Source organism: Elephas maximus, chromosome 3 (genome assembly GCF_024166365.1).
Source record: "Elephas maximus indicus isolate mEleMax1 chromosome 3, mEleMax1 primary haplotype, whole genome shotgun sequence".
NCBI lineage: Eukaryota > Metazoa > Chordata > Mammalia > Proboscidea > Elephantidae > Elephas > Elephas maximus.
In genome coordinates, this window is record NC_064821.1 from 39632091 (window position 1) to 39653449 (window position 21359).

Here is a 21359-nt window from a genome sequence, read left to right on the forward strand (position 1 = left end):
CAGGGGGGCTCTCCAGGGTAGGGTGGAGCCTATGGGGGGCGTCTCCTGGGTGGGCTATGGGGGGCGTCTCCTGGGTGGGGAGGGCAGGGGTTCCAAGGAGGGGCCTGTCCAGGGATTTTGTCCTCCTGGGATGCTCTCCTGAGGTGGGGCTACATGCATGTTAGGTGGCAGCACAGAGGCTCCCCCATCCCCACAGGTCTCCCTGAAAGGCCACCAGCTGCTGACTGAGGAGAACGTGCTACGGGTGGTGGATGTCTCGTCCTTCATGGACCACCCCTGCACCCGGCCCTCAGGCCACCCCTGCCTCAACGGGGCCTCCTGCCTCCCACGGGAGGCTACTTACGAATGCCTGTGTCCTGCGGGCTTTTCAGGGCCAAATTGTGAGAAAGGTGAGCATACGGGGGCAGAGGGATGTGGGGTCCCGGGACAGGAATCCCTGTCGAGGCCTCCCCTCACCCACTGTGTCTCAGGGCTGATCGAGAAGTCAGCAGGGGACCTGGACACAGTGGCCTTCGATGGGCGGACCTACATTGAGTACCTCAACGCTGTGACCGAGAGGTAACACCCCACCCCTTGTGGTCTGTCTGGTCCTATTTGCTGCGTAGGCTCTCACCGTTAGGCACCATGGCCCCGTGGCCAGGAGGGAAAGCCTGGCACCCACCCTCACCCACTGCCGTCATTCTGCTTCCCTCTCACTGTCTCTGTCTCTTTATTTCCAAGCGAACTGACCAATGAGATCCCAGCGTAAGTAGTCCCCCAGCTCACCTGCACTTCCATACTCAACTTTCATCCATTTGCCTCTGCTCCCTTGCTCACCTGGCATCTCTGTTCTGAGTCCCCCCATCCCAGATGGAGGAAGATGGGGCCGGGGCCAGTGTTTGTGCTTCGGAAAGGCTCTGTTTCCCACCTCGGAAGCAGGCAGTCACCCCTTTCCAGGACTTGTGCTGCCTGGTCTCCGGAAGCCCACCGGGACTCAGGACCCCTTTCTGAGGGCCAAGGCACCTCATCCACCCCTGCAGCCACTCCAGTCATCATGGAGGCACCAGTACAAGTGTGCACGTGTGTGTGTTCACACTTGTGTTTGCGTGCACTGTGTGTATAATATGTGTATACATGGATGCTGTTGTGTGAATGTATGTGCACACATGGGTATAAATCTGTGAGCACTCTGCTCACATGTGTGAGTATGCAGGCATCTCTGGGCCTCTCTAGGGGTGGTGTCCCCTCAGCTCCATTCCATGGCACCCCATACCTCATCTCTTAACCTCTGCACTGGGCGTGGGCCCTGGCCACCTGCCATGTGTTGCATGTGTCTCATGCGTCACTGTCGGGTTCTTTGAGGGATGGAGCCAGTGCCCAGGGTCCTGCATGTCTCCTGTGGATGCTTGTTCCTCCCACCATCCAGTGTTCACAGTGGGGTGTGGGGTGGGATGGTGGCTAGGCCCCTCCCCTGCGCTTTGGCCTGTCTGTCCCCTGCTCACCTGCCTCCCTCTCTTCCCACTTCTAAGCCCCGAAGCTCTGGATCCCGGGGCCTCTCACAGGTGAGCACGTGGCAGTGCCCAAGGGACCGGGCTGCTGCCTCCTGCTGCCCACCATTGTCCTCTCATCTCTGCCCAACCATCATGCTCACTGCCGCGCTGCCCCTCTGACGGCCACCTGATCTCCCCTTGCCCTTGCTTCTGTGTCTGCCCATCTATCCTTGTCCATCTCCCTGCCTCATTATCCATGTCGGTCCATCTGCCCATCCACACATCCCTGAGTCACCCTCCCCAGCCTGGTGGCCTTGGCAGTCATGGCCCCGGGGCCTGGGGGTGGTGGTCTCTGTCCCTTCCTGAGACTCTGTCCCCTTCTTCCCCAGTGAGAAGGCGCTGCAGAGCAACCACTTTGAGTTGAGCCTGCGCACGGAGGCCACGCAGGGGCTGGTGCTGTGGAGTGGCACGGCCACGGAGCGAGCAGACTACATGGCGCTGGCCATTGTGGACGGGCACCTGCAGATGACCTATGACCTGGGCTCCCAGCCTGTGGTGCTTCGCTCCACTGTGCCTGTCAACACCAACCGATGGCTGCGGGTCAAGGCACACAGGTGGGCAGGGAGTGCGCTGGCCTGTGGGAGGAGGGAGGGACGTGAAGACACAGCAGCAGCAGCAGCAGCAGTGTGGGCTGAGGGTTTCCTTCCTGGAAAGAGAGTCCCTGCCCTGCCATGTGCTGGTTGGGGATGCTCCTTGGGGCCCATTTGCATCCCCTCGCCACCAGGCTCTCTCCTGGGGATCAGTGCAGCCCCTCAGGGAGTATCACCTGCAAGGTGTCAGGTTAGGATCTGAAGGTGGCAGAGGGGCCCCTGGGCCACCTGATGGTCTCCCCCCCACCCCAGGGCACAGAGGGAAGGCTCCCTTCAGGTGGGCAATGAGGCCCCCGTAACCGGCTCCTCCCCACTGGGCGCCTCGCAGCTCGACACAGACGGAACCCTGTGGCTTGGTGAGTGTTGGGATGGTCAGGAGCCAGCCAAGGGTCCCAGGGTTTCACAGGGGCAGACCACAGCTGCTGGGGCAGTTGCTGTGGGCAGAGCTGACTTAGCCCAGCTCAGGACAGCAGAGTGGCGGGGGGCTCAGCTCTTTCCTGCCCCAGCTGGCAGACCCTTGAGTTTTGGCGGGTGATCATTCCTCTGTCTGGCCTACAGGGGGCCTGGAGAAGCTGCCCGCAGGCCAGGGGCTGCCTAAGGCCTACAGCACCGGCTTCGTGGGCTGCCTGCGGGATGTGGTGGTGGGCCGGCGCCCGCTGCACCTGCTGGAGGATGCCGTCACCAAGCCCCAGCTGCGGCCGTGCCCTGCCCCCTGAGCCAGCTGGGCCAGGAGCCCCCACTGCCACCACTTCCCACCTGCTGTAATTATTTTCTATTTTTGTAAACTCGTTGCCTTTTGATATGATTTTCTCACCTGTGTGCTGGCTGGAAGGACTGCTGGCCCGGCCTCCCTTCCTCCAGGCAGCCTTGCTGCAGACAAAACCTGGAGCCAGGACTTGAAGGACAACAGCGGCAGGAGCGGGGCTCAGCCTGATGCCACGGACACACCCCTCTGCCTTGGCCCCTGCATCCTGCCTCCGTCCCTGGTGGTCACACTAACTGTCCTTCTGTGCATTTCATGTGTCTCCTGTGCTGGCCCCCTTGTCCTCAGGCCCACTGGCAGGCCCTTGCACATGTCACACCCTCTGGCAGAGGGCCTCAGGTCTTGCCAGGAATGTGCTGGGACTCAAGGGGGGCCCTTCCCCCCAGTCCCATAGGACCTTTCTGGGGTCCCCCTCTGAGTTGCTCCCCCACCCAGGGGTACATTGTGGTAGGCCACCCTGGGCCTCCTGTGCCAATACTGTGACTTAAAAACATTGTTACCGTTGGGGCTACACACCGTGCCCCCCAGAAGCTGTGTCTATCAGTCCCAGGGTACTGGGAAGGAAAAAGCCAGGGCCAGACCATTCTGGGTGCCCTTACTTGCAGGTTCCACCCCTTCACCCAGCCCCAATGGACATGGCTATGCCCACCCCCCCCAACAGGCCACTGAGGCCCCCAGGAGAGAGTGTGGCTGCCATGGGTGTGAAGTTGTTGACCTCTGTTGCATGCCTGCCTGGGCCAATGGCGTTCCCCCTTCTGAGGGACTGGGGGTCTGGGCTTGGCCACCGATCACAGAGTGCTTCACGTATGACGTTATTTAACATTTGGAGGAATGAGGCGCTTGGCCTTCGTGTCCTGGTTGAGGGCAGCTGTGGACAATGTGGTGTTAGGGGTGGTGTCCTTGACCAGGAACGTGCAGGGGCCCAGGCCATGGTGGCGCTGGGGAGGCACAGGCAGCTGCAGAGCCAGAACTGCCTTAAACTGCACTGTTGTGTCCATCCTGTCATCCTACCCCTGTCCGTCCTCCTGGTGGAGCCAGTGGCGCAAACATCCTCCCTGAGGCTGGGCTGCCTCAGGCCCAGGGCCCAGAGAAGCAGGGAGCTGCCCGGTGTACCGTTACTAACCCAGTGCTGTCTGTCGGTCACCGTGAAATAAAATCTCAGCACTTCAAAAGGGGTGCTTGTGTCTGTCTTCACTGAACTCCTCCCCAGCCCCTGCCAGTGCCCACCTGGCTCACCCTTATGGTGGGGGCTCTGGGTGGAGGGGGTTGGCCTCCACTGTGGGCGGGTGGGAGGCCCCTTTTGGCTGAGGAGACCCCATGTGGGTGAGCTGACACACACCAGCTAGAACACCGCTTGGCTGGGGGTACAGGGACCACGGGCTGGACACTCCAGGTGGGATCCTTGGAGGTGGCCAGGCTGTGGCAGACCCTGCAGGCTGCCCCCCGCCCCGCCCCGTACGTGTATGTGCACGTACACAATGTATTCGCACATGTATTGGCCAGCATCTGTGCCTATGAGGAGAGCAGTTTGGCAGAGAGGGCCTGGTAGGGGGTGGCAGGTGGCCCTCCCTACTGGGCCCATGTGCAGAGGGACCCTTGGTGCTGGTGGGGGGCCCTAGCCAACTCCCTGTCCTGCCCCACCCCATGAGCAGGAGCCTAGCCACCCCAGCAAGCGTGAACCCCTAGGTGGGCTGGGGGGTGGGGCAGGCGAGGAACACCCCAGTGTGGCCTCGTCCCTCCAGCTTCTTTTTTTTTTTTTTTTTTATTAACTTTTATTAAGCTTCAAGTGAACGTTTACAAATCCAATCAGTCTGTCACATATAAGTTTACATACATCTTACTCCGTACTCCCACCTGCTCTTCCCTTACTGAGTCAGCCCTTTCATAGCTTCTGTTTTTTATTAAAGATAACAAAATGTTCTTTGGAATTTGTGTTAATGGTAGGGGGAAAAAATGCAAATAAGAAGGCAAATCTCCCATAATCTCAGCATCCAGGTAACCTGCTAACCTGTGGGCCCCCCATTCTCATCCTTGATTCATTAACTTGCTCGTTCAGAAGACTCTGGATAACTTGTGTGGCTACTTTGTTCCACGCACGTGTTAGTAACGGGAGTTGTTATCTTGGCAGACCTTCCGCCCGGGGTCTTCTCTTTCACGCCCCCACCCCAGGGTAAGGAGCCGAGTCCTTCCTCTTGGGCCGCCCCTGTTAGGAGGCGGTGCTTAGAAAAGCCCGGAGATTCTTGGAAGGAAAGCGCCGAGACGTTCAGCCCGGCCCGGGACGATCCATTATTAATCATGTTTACGCACCGGCCGCGCTGGGACCGGGACCGCTCGGGACCCGGCCCCCGCCCCGGCAGGCCGACTCTGTGCGACACCGCGCTCGCCGCCCGGGCCCCAGACGCTGGTGTGAACCTCTCGTCTCTGAAGTCAGCGGCGCCTTCCAATACTTCTGTTTCCAATCCCAACTTCCGGGGCACGGAGGTGGCAGGTGGGCGCGGTGCCTTTAAGGAAGCCGGGGGCGTTGCCTCTATGGGCGTGGCCTCGCGATGGGGCGGGGCCTTCCGCTGAGAGGTCAAAGGGCGCGGCCGCCTGCAGAGCTGACCCCTGAGCGCCCCGAGCATGCAGGATCTCGCTCAGGTGAGCCCGACCGCCCGGTAGCCCCGACGCCGCAGCCCAGGGAGATGCGCTTCGGGCGCAGGGACTGGAACCTCGAAGGGCAACAGATGTCAAGACCTCATTCCGTCAATGGTGGAAGGGAGGCGACGGGGCCTCCCTGCACCTCTTGCCCTGCTCCAGGCTCCATGCAGTCCGTGGCCAGCCACTCTTTCCCCCGCCTAAACTGTGGGCAGCTGCGATGGGGTTGTTCCTGTGGGTCGTCTCCCCTTCTGGACCTGGCCTATGTACCCTTGCCCCAGATTCCCCTTCTGGACCTGGCCTATGTACCCTTGCCCCAGATCCCCGGGAGCCCCTTTGAGGAGCACTTGGGCCAGGCGGCAGGTTGGGCCAGCTTCCTGCCTCCGTGGAGAGAGAAGGCGGGAAGAGCCACAGGAATTGGGCACTTCCTGCCTTTTCTGCCTGGATCCTTTCTGCCTGGATCCCTGCTCAATGTGTGTGTGCAAGCCCAAACCAGCCTGCACATGGCCATCATCCGGGAGCTGCATAAGTGAGAACCACATACCACGAAGTCCAGGTACCCAGCATTTCACCCAGAGCCCCTTCCTCTGGGATCCCAGTCTTGGTGAGGTTAGATGTCATAGGAGGGGTCACCCTATGACTGAGGTCCAGAGTGACCCTCCCCAGGCCAGGGCTGGACTGGACAGGATCCGATCTGCAGGGTCCACCTAGCACCTCCCTGCCTGAGCTCAAGGATCTCAGCCCAACGCAGAGAGACTACTCCCTGTTCCACCTCCCACCAGCCATCCTGTAGCAGTTGTGAGGTTAGGGTCCTCTGGACCCCTAGGGGAGGTGTGGGGTGAGGAAGGGGTTAGGCAGGCAGCCTGACTGAGCTGCAGTGTTATGGGCCCTCACCCCATCGTGAAAGTTGGAAGTGGGTTTATCTCTAAGAACATGTCACCCTCCAAGCCCTTGAGTCCCAGGTTTAAAATCCAACCTGAGGATCTACATCCCAGGGTGGGGCCTGATGGACATGAGCCCTTGGGGCTCCCTTTTCAGTCTCACTCTTATCTGTCCCCTGACCAACGGCCAGTGCCATTGGTGCTCAGGGAGAGTCACTGGCATTTGTCCATGTCCCTGGCCCTCAGGCCCAGCTACTTGCTTGGAAAGCCCAGAATGAGCTGGCCTGGTCCTCACCCCTGGACCCCACCCTGTGATGACCATCTGGCTGGCCCTGACCTGGGCCTGCCCCCACCACATCAGGCCTGGGCAGAGCCAACAGAATCCCAGCCCTGACCCAGTGACCCTTTCTGGCTGCCTCCAGGCCCTGTGGCTTGCGGATCAACAGCAACCACTGCCAATACCACTACCTCCAGGCTGGACACAGTCCCCACCCAGGCTCTGTGGTTGTTGCTCTGACACTGGTCCTATCGTGGGGGGGAGGGGGCTGGGCCTACTGAGCCCCTTCAGGTCCCCTCTGTGCCAGGGACGAAAGACATGTCTCTGGTTAATGTGATTCTGTCTAGTCAGGATGCACACTGGCTGGGCGCCCCCCTCTGTGTCCAAGGGGCATGGTGGTGATGGTGGGGCTGGGGAAAGACCTCCAGGTCCCAGGCAGGGAGATAGGAAGGGGCACTGCCTGGGCTCTGGGGTACCCAAACCAAAAAAACAAAAAAAACAAGCCCATTGCTGTAAGAGTCGATTCCAACTCATAGTGACCCTATATTGTTGTTGTTAGGTGCTTCAAGTTGGTTCCAAGTCATAGCGACCCATATACAACAGAACAAAACACTGCCTGGTCCTGCCCCATCCTCACAATCGTTATGCATGAGCCCATTGTCGCAGCCACTGTGTCAGTCCATCTCATTGAAGATCTTCCTCTTTTCTGCTGACCCTCTACTTTACCAAGCATGACGTCCTTCTCCAGGGACTGGTCCCTCCTGGTAACATGTCCAAACCATGCCAGATGATGTCTTGCCATTGTCGCTTCTGAGGAGTATTCTGGCTGTATCTCTTCAAAGACAGATTTGTTCGTTCTTCTGCAAGTCCACAGTATATTCAATATTCTTCGCCAACACCATAATTTAAAGGCATCAATTCTTCTTCTGTCTTGCTTATTCATTGTCCATCTTTCACAGGCACCTGAGGCAGTTAAAAACACCATGGCTTGGGTCAGGCGCACCTTAGTCCTTAAAGTGACATCTTTGCTTTTTAACACTTTTTAAAGAGTGCCCAATGCAATGCATCTTTTGATTTCTTAACTGCTGCTTCCATGGGCATTGATTGTGGATCCAAGTAAAAATGAAATCCTTTACAACTTCAATATTTTCTCCATATGTAATGATGTTGCTTATTGGTTCATTTGTGAGAACTTTTGTTTTCTTTACGTTAAGGTGTAATTCTTACTGAAGGCTGTGGTCTTTCATCTTCATCAGTAAGTGCTTCAAGTTCTCTTTACTTTCAGAAAGCAAGGTTGTGTCATCTGCATATCGCAGGTTGTTAATGAGTCTTCTTCCAATTGTGAGGCCCCGTTCTTCTTCATATAGTCCAGTTTCTCAGATTATTTGCTCAGCATACAGGTTGAATAAGTATGGTGAAAGGATACAACCCTGATACACACCCTTCCTGACTTTAAATCATTCAGTATCCTCTTGTTCTGTTTGAACGACTGCCTCTGGATCCATGTACAGGCTCCTCATGAGCACAATTAAGTGTCCTGGAATTCCCATTCCTTGCAATGCTATCCATAATTTGTTACGATGCACACAGTCAAATGCCTTTGCATAGTCAATAAAACACAAGTGAACATCTTTCTGGTATTCTTTGTTTCAACCAAGATTCATCTGACATCAGCAATGATATCCCTTTTTCCACATCCTCTTCTGAATCTAGAAACCCTGGTGAAATAGTGGTTAAGAGCTACGGCTGCTAACCAAAAGGGCGGCAATTCGAATCCACCAGGCGCTCCTTGGAAACCCCATGGGGCAGTTCTACTCTGTCCTATAGGGTTGCTATGAGTTGGAATCGACTTGACTGCAATGGGCTTTTTTTTTTTTTTTTTTCCTTCTGAATACGCCTTGAACTTCTGGCAGTTCCCTGTCGATGTACTGCTGTAACCGCTTTTGAATGATCTTCAGCAAAATTTTACTTGTGTGTGATATTAATTATATTGTTTGATAATTTCTGTATTCTGTTGGATAACCTTTCTCTGGAATAGGTACAAATACAGATCTCATCCAGTTGGTTGGCCAGTGTCTTAGTCATCTAGCGCTGCTATAACAGCAATACCACAAGTGTATGGCTTTAACAAAGAGAAACTTATTTTCTTGCAGTCTAGTACTAGAAGTCCAAAATCAGGGCATCAGCTCCAGAGGAAGGCTTTCTCTCTCTGTCAGCTCTGGAGGAAGGTCCTAGTCATCAATCTTCCCCTGGACCAGGAGCTTCTCTGCATAGGAACCCCAGGTCCAAAGGATGCGCTGCTTCCTGTGCTTCCCTCTTGGTGGTATGAGGTCCCTAACTCTCTGCTTGCATCCCTTTCCTTTTATCTTGAGAGATAAAAGGTGGTGCAGGCCACACCCCAGGGAAACTCCCTTTACATTCGATCAGGGATGTGACCTGGTAAGAGTGTTACAATCCCACCCTAATCCGCTTTAATGTAAAATTATAATCATAAAATAGAGGACAACCACAGAATACTGGGAATCATGGCCTAACCAAACTGATACACACGTTTTTGGGGGGGACACGATTCAATCCATGACAGCCAGGTAGGTGTCTTCCAAATTTCTTGGCATAGAAAAGTGAGCGCTTCCAGCGCTGCATCTGTTTGTTGAAACATCTTGATTGATATTCCGTCAATTGCTGGAGCCTTGTTTTTCACCAATGCCTTCAGTGCAGCTTGGACGTCTTCTTTCAGTACCTTTGGTTTTTGATCATATGCTACCTCCTGAAATGGCTGAACATTGACCAGTTCTTTTTGGTACAGTGACTCTTTGTATTCCTTCCATCTTCTTTTGATGCTTCCTGTATCGTTTAATATTTTCCCTATGTAGAATCCTTCAAAATTGCAACTTGAGGCCTGAATTTTTCCTTCAGTTCTTTCAGCTTGAGAAATGACAATTGTGTTCTTCCCTTTTGGTTTTCTATCTCCAGGTCTTCGCACTTTTCATTATAATACTTTACTTTGTCTTCTTGAGACACTCTTTGAAATCTTCTATTCAGCTATTTTAGTTCATCATTTCTTCCTCTGGCTTTAGATACTCTACGTCTAGAGCAACTTTCAGAGTCTCTTCTGACATCCATTTTGGCCTTTTCTTTCTTTCCTGTCTTTTTGATGACGTCTTGCTTTCCTCATGTATGATGTCCTAGATGTCATCCCACAACTCGTCTGCTCTTTAGTCATTAGTGTTCAATGCATCAAATCTATTCTTGAGACGGTCTCTAAATTCGTGTGGGATATACTCAAGATCATACTTTGGCTTTCGTGGACAGAGTAAAACTGCCTCACGGGGTTTCCAAGAATTCAAACGCCTGGTGGATTCAAACTGCCAACCTTTTGGTTAACAGCTGAACTCTTAACCACTGCCCCACCAGGGTCCCCAGCCCTGGAATTTCACCTCGGGATCCCTTCTCCACTGTAGGCATTTTTGGTCCCTGTATCAAGTGTGTGTAGGTGTAGCTCCTTCTGGGGTGAGGTCCCAGGGACCCAGGGTTGGAGCTGTGCTGGCCACAGATGGGACACCAGGGCCAAGGCCAGGGAGCTGGACTGGCAAGTAGCTGTTCTTGGTTCAGGCTGATCTTCTGGGGGATCTTGGCCACTCCTGGGCTCCTGAGCACTTGGCTCAGCCCAACCTTGAGCAGTCCTGGTGCCCCACAGCCCACCTGTCCCTCTCCCTGGGTTTGAGGAGCCAGTGGTGTCCTGGCCCTGGCATCAGGGCAGAGCTGAGTCACTGACCAGCCTTGGAGTCGGGCACCATTTGGCACAGAGGTAGCCCTGGGTTCTTTGGAGCGGGCTCGGCCTTGTTTAACCCCTCTCCTGCCCTGAGCTGCACAAGAGAGTTGTGGGGATGGGAGGTGGGGATCCTGTACCTCTCTGCTTCCTCCCATCTCCCTCTGCCCTGACAGCAACACTGGTGCTGGTCGCCTGGCTTCCCTTCCAGGCATGGATGTGGGGTGCTGAGTCAACCAGCCCTGTCTTGGCCTGGGATATCGGTGGGCCGGGGAGGGGAGGGCAGTGGTGCAGTGGAGCAGGGGGCATGGGGGGTGGCCAGTGGCCAAGCAGCCACACCCTCTCAGCCATGAATGGCCCTGGAGTTTCCACCCAGCAGACCCAGTGGCATCTTAAGGATGTATGACAGAAAGTATGAAGGAGCACACCTGAGAGGGAAAAAAGGTGCCCCTCACCCTCTCTGAGGCTTCGAGGCCTGGTTGCCACCCCAGCCCTGGCCCCACCCTCTGATGGCCTGTCCAGATGTCCCTGCCTGAGCACTGCCCATCTCAGTCCAAGAGGGAGGGCTGCTGGGGGCCTGGGGGGAGTACCTGGATGCAGGATGTGGTTCAGCAGCATTCACTGTCTGGGCGGGGTTGGAGCCTCAAGGTCAAAGTGTGGCCATTCTTCTCCCAGGAAGCCCTCCTGGTTGCCTTACCCCACTGGACCACTCGGCTGTAATGACCCTAGGTCTGACTCCCCTACCAGCCAGCAAGGGAGGGACTTAGGGCCACCAGGCATGGCCGCTGGTGTCTGCTGAGGGGTGAGAGGTGAGGAGGCGACTGACTGCAGCCCAGGAGCTACCTTGGTGTCAGTGGGTTTGCAGCCAGCGGAGAAGACCAAAGGGATGGAGGAGGGGAGCAAGCAGTGTATTCCAGACCACGTGGTCTCACAGCCTGGGGGTCAGAGACCAATGCGAGTCAAACCACCGAAGAGGTGGAGGTACAGCATCTGTGAGGGTCCTTGAGGGAGGGCCTGTGATGGGGGAGCACAGTGGACATAGGACCCTGAGCTTCAGCCTGCTCTGGGTGGTTGGGGATGGCTGGGGTGTGATCTTTAAGTACAGGGGCAATCCCAGGGAGGTATACTGAGGGGCAGCTGAGGCTCATGCAAAGGCCTAGTGGTAGTGAAAGCCTGGCTCAGTCCTGGGAAAGAAGGAGCAGGTGGCTCAGCAGAGGAAATAGGGTGGGTAGGGTATAAGGTGGGGCTGAGGAGATGGGGGCACCACTCAGTGATGCCAGTCACCCTCAAGGCAGTGGGTCACTACCGAGGGTCCCACAAAGTGAGGAAGTGGGTAGGAGGTGGGACAGAACCGGGTTTGCATTTTGAACGCATCATTTGACTTTGGGGTCCAGATGGCAGCATGGCGGGGGATGGGAGGTAGAACTGTGAGTGGTTCCCTGGGGAGAAGCATCCAGGGCGCCACACTGGTGGGAGGGCATGCTTGGGTTCTACTTGGGGGGTGGGCTGGGATAGGGTCTTGGGGAAGGGCAGAAGCTGGAACCACCCTGGGTGGATGGGGGAGGGGCGGTGGTCAGACTGCTTAGAACAGTCATTCTTGGGGGCCCTGGGGGAAGGGCCTGCAGAGGTGAATGGCCATGGAGGGCAGAGAGGGAATCATAGGATGGTAGGGGACACTGTCACAGGGAGAGCTAGAGGGGGGTCACAGACAGTGGGGGACACTGTCACAGGGAGAGGGCCAGGGGTGTAGGCTGGGTACTCTAGAAGAGCAAATCCAGTGCAGTGTATAAATGTATATAGAGAGAGATTTATATCAAGGAAATGGCTCATGCAGTTGTAGAGGCTAGAAAGTCGCAAGTCCTTGGGTCAGGCTGAAAGCTTCTGACTCACATTACTGCAGGGGCTGGCAAGATCAGAAGGTCAGACAGCAGTCCTCTGATTCACAGGCTGTGGAGGCTGAGCGACGCCAAGACTGGGCGATAAGACTGCAGGTAAGCTGCTTGCTCAAGTCTCAAGCACTGAAGGTCAGAACAGGAGCTAGCTGTAAGAGCCAGAGTAAGTAAAAACCTGAGGACCTTGCCAGAAAGTTCACCTGTATTGGATTCAGGCCACACCCCCAAGGAAAATCCCTTTCAACTGATTGCTCACAACAGATCTCATCTTGGAGGTGATCACATTATATCAGATATTATGGAGGTGATCACATCATTACCTAGGTGCCAAACTGCATCATAACTACCAAACCACTGAGAATCTTAGCCCAGCCAAGTTGACACACAACCTTAACCATCACAGTCCACCCCTTGTCAACTTAACACCCATACACATCTCTAAGTAAAGACAATTATAAAGTCATACTTGCACCTAACGTGATACAACTAACATGTGCACAACTGAAAACGCACTAGCCCTGTTTACATCTTATATTTTATAAGTGAAGAAAACAAAAATACTTGATGCGCACATACAAGGAAGCAATACTCATAACAATCAGAGTCCTCAGTTCTGCAACCGGTCATTTGGTTGTGACTGGTATTTAGAACTACCTTCTTCCACCACCCATTCTGTTCTCCCTTTACCCTCAGCAAGCACCTCAGCTGGTCATGGTTCTTTGCCTGGTGGGGTGACATACACCTTCATTCCTGTAGGGTCTGGGCCTTTAGTAGTCATGCCAGAATTGGGGTGGTTGTAGTTTTCTACAGACTTTAATCACGGGGCATGGTATTACTAAGAGATGTCCTAAGGGATCTCTTGTATTCCAGACTGTCTTAGGCTGGGTTCTCTGGAGAAGCAAAACCAGTAAAGCATATAAATATATGTATAGAGAGAGATTATATCAAGGAAACGGCTCATGTGGTTGTAGCAGCTGGAATGTCCCAAGTCCATGGGTTAGCACAGAGGCTTTTCCTGATTTACATAGCCACAGGGGCTGGCGAACTCAAGATCGGCAGATAAGACAGCAGGGCTCTTGCTCACAGGCTGTGAAGATTGATGAATCCCAAGATCGGCAGGCAGGACCGCAGGTAAACTGCTAGCTCACGTCCAAAGAACCGGAGGTCAGATGAACAGGAGTCAGCTGCAGGATCCAGCATGACCAAAAAGCCCCTGAGCCTTGCTAGAATGTCCGCTTATTTTTGATGCAGGCCACACGTCCAAAGAAACTCTCTTTCAACTGATTGGATACTCACAGCAGAGCCCATCATGGGGATGATCACATATCAAGTCTCAACAGGGAAGTGATCACATTACACAACTGCCAAAACACTGAGAATCATGGCCCAGCCAAGTTGACACACAACCTTAACCATCACACAGACATACTCTTCTTTACTGCCATTGTGTAGTATCAGTCTGATTTCCTCTTGGTAATCAGGATCAATCATTGCAGCCAGTATGGTAATTCCCTTCTTTGCCTGTTGATCCAGAGGCATAAGGAGCTCAAAGTGGCCAGGTGGCATTCTTCTAGTTCAATGTGTCTCTTGGTGGGAGTATTCCTCCCTTGGAACTAAGACCTCTAGACACACACAGCATAGGGCTGCAGGGACAGGAAGCAAAAATTTCATGAGTGGGTTACTAGGGGTAATAATGAGTGGTGCCACTCCAACTTCTACCCCTTGATTCCTGGACCCGTGAATCCTGGCTATGGGAGAAACAGCATGATATTTTGGACACTGGTTTAGAGCATATATACAGCCTCCTGGAGAACATTGCCTCAACCCTGCAAAGTATTGCCAGCTAGTTGGCACTGTAACTGTGTCTTTAAAAGGCCATTCCTTCGTTCAGTCAAGTCAGCTGCTTCAGGATAGAGAACATGGTAAGACCAGTGAATTCCATGAGCATGGGCCCATTGCCACAGTTAATTTGCTGTGAAGTGAGTCCCTTGATCCAAGGTGATGCTGTGTGGGACACCGTGATGGTGGATAAGAAATTCTCTAAGTCCACGAATGGTAGTTTTGGCAGAAGCATTAGGTGTTGGGCAGGCAAACCCAAATCCAGAGTAAGTGTCTATTCCAGTAAGAACAAAATGTTGCCCTTTCCACTGGAAACAGTCCAGTGTAATCAACCTGCCTCCAGGTTGATGACTGATCACATTGAGGAATGGTGCCATATTGGGTACTCAGTGTTGGTCTCTGCTGCTGGCAGATTGGACACTCAACTGTGGCTGTAGCCAAGTTGACCTTGGTGAGTGCAAGTCTATGTTGCTGAGCCCATGCATAGCCTCCATCCCCATCACCATGGCCACTTTGTTCATAAGCCCATTGAGCAATGATGGGAGTGGCTGGGAAAGGGGATGACTGATTTCCACGGAAGTGTCATCCTATCCACTTGGCTGTTAAAATCCTACTCTGCCAAGATCACCCTTTGGTGAGCATTCACATGAGACACAAATATCTTTACTTCTTTGGCTCATTCAGAGAGATTTATCCACATACCTCTTTGTCATACCTCTTTGTCTCCAATTTTCCACTCGTATTCCTTCCAAGTCGCTGACCATACAGCTAAACCATTGGCCACAGCCTATGAATCAGTATACAATCGCACATCTGGCATTCCCTTCCAAGCAAAGTGAACAGTTAGGTTCACTGCTTGAAGTTCTGCCTGTTGGGAGAATTTCCCTTCACCGTTGTTCTCAGAAAGGTCCCAGGAAGAGGCTGCAGTGCTGCTGCTGCCCACTTTTGAGTGGTGCGTGTGTATCGCAGAGACCCATCTGAAAACTAGGCACGAGTTTTCTCTTCCTCAATCAACTAATCATAAGGAACTCCCCAAGAGACCATAGGTGCCTACTGGGAGGGGGCAGGTAATGTGACAGGAGTGGAAACCAAGAGCATTTGAGCTACTTCCGCATGCAACTTATTTGTGCCTTCAGGTCTTCCTTGGGCCCGATCTTGTATATACCACTTCCGTTTAATGGTGCAGTGCTGCCGCGCACATCTGAGTTTATGATTCGGCGGGTCAGACAACACCCAGTTCATGATGGGCAGCTCAGGCCGGATGGAGATTTAGTGGCCCATGGTTAAGTTTTCAGTCTCTACTAAGGCCCAGTAACAAGCCAAAAGCTGTTTCTCAAAAGGAGAGTAGTTATTTGCAGAGGATGGCAGGGCTTTGCTCCAAAATCCTAAGGGTGTGAGCTGTGATTCACCAATAGGGGCCTGCCAGAGACTTCAAACAGCATCTCTATGTACCACTGGCACTTCAACCACCATTGGATCAACCGGATCATATGGCCCAAGTGACAGAGCAACTTGCACGGCAGCCTGAACCTATTGCAGAGCCTTCTCTTGTTCTGGGCCCCACTTAAAACTAGCAGATTTTTGAGGCTGGAGAAGCATACCCAAATGAGGGATATGTAACCTACAAAATCCAAAGAGGCCCACCAGATGTTGTGCCTCATTTTTAGTTTTAGGAGCCAGATGCAACAACTTATCCTTCACTTTAGAAGGAATATCTCAACATACCTGTATTAGGCTGGGTTCTCTACAGAAGCAAAACCAGTAAAGCGTGTAAATATATAAAGAGATTTATATCAAGGAAATGGCTCATGCAGTTGAAGAGGCTGGAATGTCCCAAATCTGTAAGTCAGGTTGGAGGCTTCTCCTGATTCAGGGGCTGGAGAACCCAAGATTGGCAGATCAGACAGCAGGGCTTTTGCTCGCAGGCTGTGAAGACCGATGAATCCTAAGATTGGCAGGCAAGACCGCAGGTAAGCTGCTAGCTAGAGTCCCAAGAACTGGAGGTCAGATGAACAGGAGCCAACTGCAAGATCCAGAGTAACCAAAAGCCCATGAGCCTTGCCCGAGAGTCCACTTATATTTGATGCAGACCACACCCCCAAGGAAACTCCCTTTCAACTGATTTGGACTCACAGCAGACCCCATCATGGAGGTGATCACATTATATCAGATCTCATGATGGAAGTGATCACATCATCATACAACTGCCAGATTACATCATAACTGCCAAATCACTTGGCCCAGCCAAGTTGACACACAACCTTAACCATCACAGATGGCCACTGGGTTGAGCAGCCAGAAAAGCTCTGGGACCTCATTGGCATCTCCCAGCTGGGCAGTGGGTAAGGGTCATGGGGCAAGGCAGAAGGCCAGGACACAAACTGGGGAAGGGGATTTTCATGTGGTCCTGGAGAGGGTCCCTAGCCTGACAGAGGACTCAGGAACAGGCCTGTTCCTGTCCTGCATGAGCCCCTGGCTCTCAGCAGCCCTGCACGTGGTCTCCTGAGTCCTCATCTCCTGTTTCCTGGGCTTCTGAGCAGCTCTGGTGAGGGCCCTCCCTCATCTGCCCATCTGGGGCCTGGGGCTGTGCCCCCATATAACCAGGGAGGCAGTCTGGGGGAGGGGGCTTTATCTCCATGGGGAAAGGGAATGACATCTGCCTTGAGACCCTCCTCTCCAATCCTTCGCGAATATCCTCCCCCACCTGTCAGGCCCCACGGCCTGCAGAATAAAGAATGAGTTCCTCAACATGGCGTTCAAGGCCTTCCCGACTGAGGGAACCCTGCCAGCCCTGTCTACCTCATCCTCAGCTGCAATCCATCCAGCCAGCCACCCACCCATCTGTACACCTGCTTTCCTATTCACCCATTCATCCAACCACCTATACACCTCCTTAGTTTTTCACCCACCCATCCATCCATCCACTCACCCACCCACCCATTTATCCATCTACCTGTCCACCTATCTATATACCTGCTTACCTAGTCATCCATTCCTCCATCCCTCCCTTCTTCCCTCTCTCCCTCCTTTCATCTATCCATCCAGTCACTGACACACCTGTACACCTGCTTACCTATTCATTTATTCACTCACCCATCCATCCACTCACCTGCCTACCCATCTATCCACCTGCTTACCTACCTACACACCCATCCATCTACCCTCCATCCATCCGACCATTCATAATTTAAACACATAAGTAACTGCTGGGCACTGTTTTGGGCCCTGGGATATAGCTGTGCATAGGTGTTTCTGCCTGTGGAGTTTGAATCTCTGATGGGAGAGAACGACTGGCCTATAACCATGTGGTTTGTGTCAAATTCGTCATCGATAAAGAGAAAAATAATCCAGAATGAAGGGATAAAGAGTGATAGAGATAAGGGGGGCCTCTGTGTCAGATCGGGGGGCCTAGGGAGGTCCTTAGAGCAGAGGCCTGAATAAATCCTGGAGCCGGCCATATGGACAGGGGGCATTCTGGACAGGGAACAGCTAGTGCAAAGGGTCCAAGGTACATGCCAAGAGTTGGGGCTGGAAAGATGTGACCAGGGGAGAATGGTTCAAAGTGAGGGTGGATGTAAGGCCTATGGGGCCTGTGGGCTGTGCTGTGGTCATGGGTGTGGTGGGAGTCTGAGCAAGGGGTCTCTGGCTGAGGCAAGCACCCTGTGGGAGATCAGGGAAGGGGCACTGGGAGGGTGAGCTTGGGAAACATTGCTAGTGGAGACTGCAGGGTCTGCTGATGAATGGGCTATGGGGTTTGAGAGGAAGTGGGAGCCACGGATGACACCTGCCCTGCCCTGAGCCTTGCCTCTAGCAGCTGGGGACCTTGAGGAAGGGCAGATGGAGGGAGCAGGCACCAAGGGTTTGAGCTGAGGGGTGTCTGCATGGGTGAGGTTCCCTGAACTGAAGGGCCATTGTGTGGGGAGGAGGGGGTGGGGGCGAGGCAGCAACCAACACAGTGAACAGCCAAGACCCATTTCCCCCTGGATGGGGAGAAAAAGTGGTAGCCCAAGGTAGGGGTTCCCGAAAGAGCTCCAGATCTTTCCAGGTTCTCTCCTGAACTAGAGGCAGCAAGTGAGATTGAGGTTAGCCCTCAGGATGGACTGCCCTCACCCTGAGAAAAAGAATTTCCTTCCCTGGCGCTTCCCAAGCCAGCCAGGGGGATCTGGGAGGAGCTATCCTGGGGTCCCTGTCCTCTGTTGTCTGGAGGCCCCTTGGGTAGGTGGTCTGCTGAGAAGCCAGCCAGCCAGACCCCCAGGCATAGGTGGTCATGGAGACTGCCCCTCAGTGGAAGTAGAGTTGGCCCACAGGCCCAGAGAGAGGCGAGCCGCAGGACCCAGTGCTGGCTGCCAGGGCAGCAGGGGCTACAGGCCACAGGCTTAGGGAAGGGATGGGCCTTCCTGGAACAGCAGCAGCCAAGACCTCAGGGTAGGAAAAAGTCCAGGGAATATTCAGGAAGCTGAGGCAACGTGAGGAAGTGACCCACATCAAGATCCAGAACGCGGGCAACTCCTATGATCTGTATGGTGGGAAGAAATTTGAGACCTGAGTGAGCTGGTGCAGCACTACAGGAGCCAGCACGGGGCAGGTGGGGGGAGGGGCGGGGAGAGGAGCTGCTCCATGAGCACAGCAGGGCCCCTTTTAAGCTCTGGCACCTGCTGGGCTGCCAGGACCCCACATCAGTACAGTGAGCAGCTGGTGCTCTGGCAAGCCGTCTGTCCTCGCATGTCGTGCATGTGTGTGCTTGTTTGTGCATGTGTGTAAGTGTCCGTGTGTCTGTGCTTGTGTACGTGTATGGTGTACACACATGCACCTGCCCGTGTTCATGTGTCTGTACACGTGAATGTGCTTGTGTGCTTGCAGTGTGTGTGCATGTGTGTTACTGAGAGGCAGGGTCTGCTGGGCATGGCCCGTTGCCATCATCTGCCCATCCCCCCTGCTCAGTGGTTGGGCTTGGGGACTCTGGGCCTGGCACAGCTACAGTAAAACTGAAGATGTGCCCTGCACTCCCTGCCCCTCCCTGGTTCTAGGCTCTACTTCCTCCAGGTCCAAGCCAGACACAGACGTGAGTGTAGAGGGAGCAGGAGTCCTGAGCCAGTCCACTCTTAGCTGGTGACCCTGGGGTGGCTGGCTCCTCTGGCAACCTCGGTATTCCTATCTGCACTGGAGCCTGGAGGCTCCTCCATTCAGGAGCGGCATCTGCCAGGGCAGGGCTAGTCTGGGGAGGCCAGGCTGCCCCCTGGTGGTCGCCTCCAGCAATGGCGGGTTTGCGTTTGTCCGTCTGTCTGGGTGGAGTCTGGTCCACTTCACTTGGCCAAGCCACAGCCACCCAGCCTCACCTACGTTCCCTCCTGGGTCAAGTGGTACCATGGCACCTATCTGGCAAGGAGGCTGAGAACCTACTGGTGGAGAAAGGGCACTCGGGCAGCTTCCTGGTGCGGGAGAGCTGGAGCACCCTGAGGGGGAGTCTGTGTTACCCATGCTCACGCTGGAGCTTGGCTGCTGGCCACAGGTCACCTACATCCTGATCTGCTTCCAGGTGGCAGGGGATGGGCACGGAGGGTGACAGGAAGGGGGGTGGGGTGGGAAGAAGGTGGCAGTGTTGGTGTGGGTGAGGGGACTGCAGGGGCCGGCCCTCACTGTCCCCCCGCAACCAGATGGGACCTGCAACGTTGGAGGCAGAGAGCAGTTTGATACCCTCCATGACCTTATCCAGCACTACAAAAAGAGCCCCATGGTGACGAAGTTGGGGGCAGTGGTGCACCTCACACAGGTACCCCCCAGGAACCCTGGATCCAGAGTGGGCTGTACCCCTGGGAGGGGGTGAGGGATGTGGTGCAGCCCCACCCAGGAAAGAAGCAAAGGAGAGGTAGCTCAAATCAGCTGGAGTTCTGGAGAGAGGAGGCCCTGGGCCTGGAGGATTAAGGGAGCAGTAGTCTCCAGGCCCCAGTGTGCCAGCCCCTCACACCCAGGACCGCATCTACCCCACAGATGGAGGCATTGGGCTCCAAGGGAGTTGGGCTCTGCACCAGGCAGGCTGCCAGGTGGGAGGGTGTGGTAGTTCCATCTGGACGCTGGCCCCACTCAGATGTGTCTCCCCTTTCGCCAGCCCCTCAAGCCCACCAGGATCCACGCTCAGGCATCAAGAGTTGTGTGCAGGAGCTCAACAATGCCGCAGATGCCAGTGAGAAGGCTAAGTAGGGTTCTGGGAGGAGCTCAAGGTGCTGTCCTGGCCTGCTGCCCCCCCGCCCCCCCATTGTCACAAGACTCAGGGCTGCTGGGGCAAGGGCCAGGGGAGGGGGCCTCAAGGGCTTCTGCAGAAAAGCCTGGGCCACAGGGCGAAGCCCCCACCTCCCCCAAATGCTCCAGCAGCAGGAATGCTTGCGCCAGTATCCCAGGAAGGAGGGGCAGCGGCTGGAGAAGAAGCCCAAGAATTGCTACAAGAACATCCTTCCGTGTGATGATCCAGGGCAGGGCCTGTGAGAGGCGGGTAGGTAAAGGGGAGGGGAGAGCCCATTCAGGGAAGGCCTGCTGAGGAAGGGCATGCACGCGAAGGAGCAAAGAAGTACACTTCCTACCACTGGTATTTGAGGCTCCCTTTTGCACACACCAGACCTCTGGGACCCCTTTCTCCCTCATCTCTGCTCCCCATGGAGTCAGTGTTGAGGAGGCGGGGTAGGGACATGAGCTCCCCTCTCCCCAGGGACCTGAGTGGCCCCTTCCCCTTCCCAGTTGACACCACTCTTGTGGCTCTCCGAAACACATGGAGGACAGCTTGCCTAGAGCTGACTGCATCAACATCAACACCAGCTACATCAGGGTGGGTATGCGGAGGGGCTGGTGCACGTAGATGTAACAGGCTGGCCACACACTTGGAGCTACTCTGCCTGAAGCTCTGCCAGGACACTGATGGGTCCATGGGGCCAAGTGTGGGCCCTGGAGGATGGCGAATATCCTGGAGAAGGAGGGCAGGTCCCCAAGGGGACTTCAGAGAGTCTGGACTGACCACTGGCCCTGTGACCCCCAGGGCTGCTTTGCATACTGTTTGCATAGAGTCCTATGTGTCTGTTCTCTGGGACTTTATCCCCTGGAATCAACAGGCAGTTGACCCCCATCCCTTTCAGAGTGACCCTAGAGGAGAAGCTGGGCCAGGCACTGGGCGAGGTGTACATTGCCACACAGGGCTGT

General features: G+C 54.6%; 1 protein-coding gene and 1 long non-coding RNA gene across 3 annotated transcripts in view; both read left to right on the plus strand.

Annotated features, from left to right (window-relative positions):
- AGRN (agrin) overlaps positions 1 to 4076 on the plus strand; it is a 35846-nt gene extending 31770 nt beyond the window's left edge. For both annotated transcript variants that reach the window (XM_049877568.1, XM_049877567.1), the window contains exons 32-36: positions 197 to 389; positions 471 to 558; positions 1859 to 2083; positions 2372 to 2475; positions 2678 to 4076. In XM_049877568.1, the coding sequence (XP_049733525.1) occupies positions 197 to 389; positions 471 to 558; positions 1859 to 2083; positions 2372 to 2475; positions 2678 to 2835 (768 nt within the window). In that variant the 3' untranslated portion in view covers positions 2836 to 4076. The remainder of the gene's footprint in view (positions 1 to 196; positions 390 to 470; positions 559 to 1858; positions 2084 to 2371; positions 2476 to 2677) is intronic.
- A 1353-nt stretch (positions 4077 to 5429) lies between these two features.
- On the plus strand, positions 5430 to 20345 carry LOC126072438 (uncharacterized). The gene is made up of 4 exons (XR_007516508.1): positions 5430 to 5519; positions 12344 to 12434; positions 19829 to 19944; positions 20281 to 20345. It is a non-coding gene; the product is annotated as an uncharacterized LOC126072438 (long non-coding RNA).
- The last annotated feature ends 1014 nt before the right edge of the window (positions 20346 to 21359 follow it).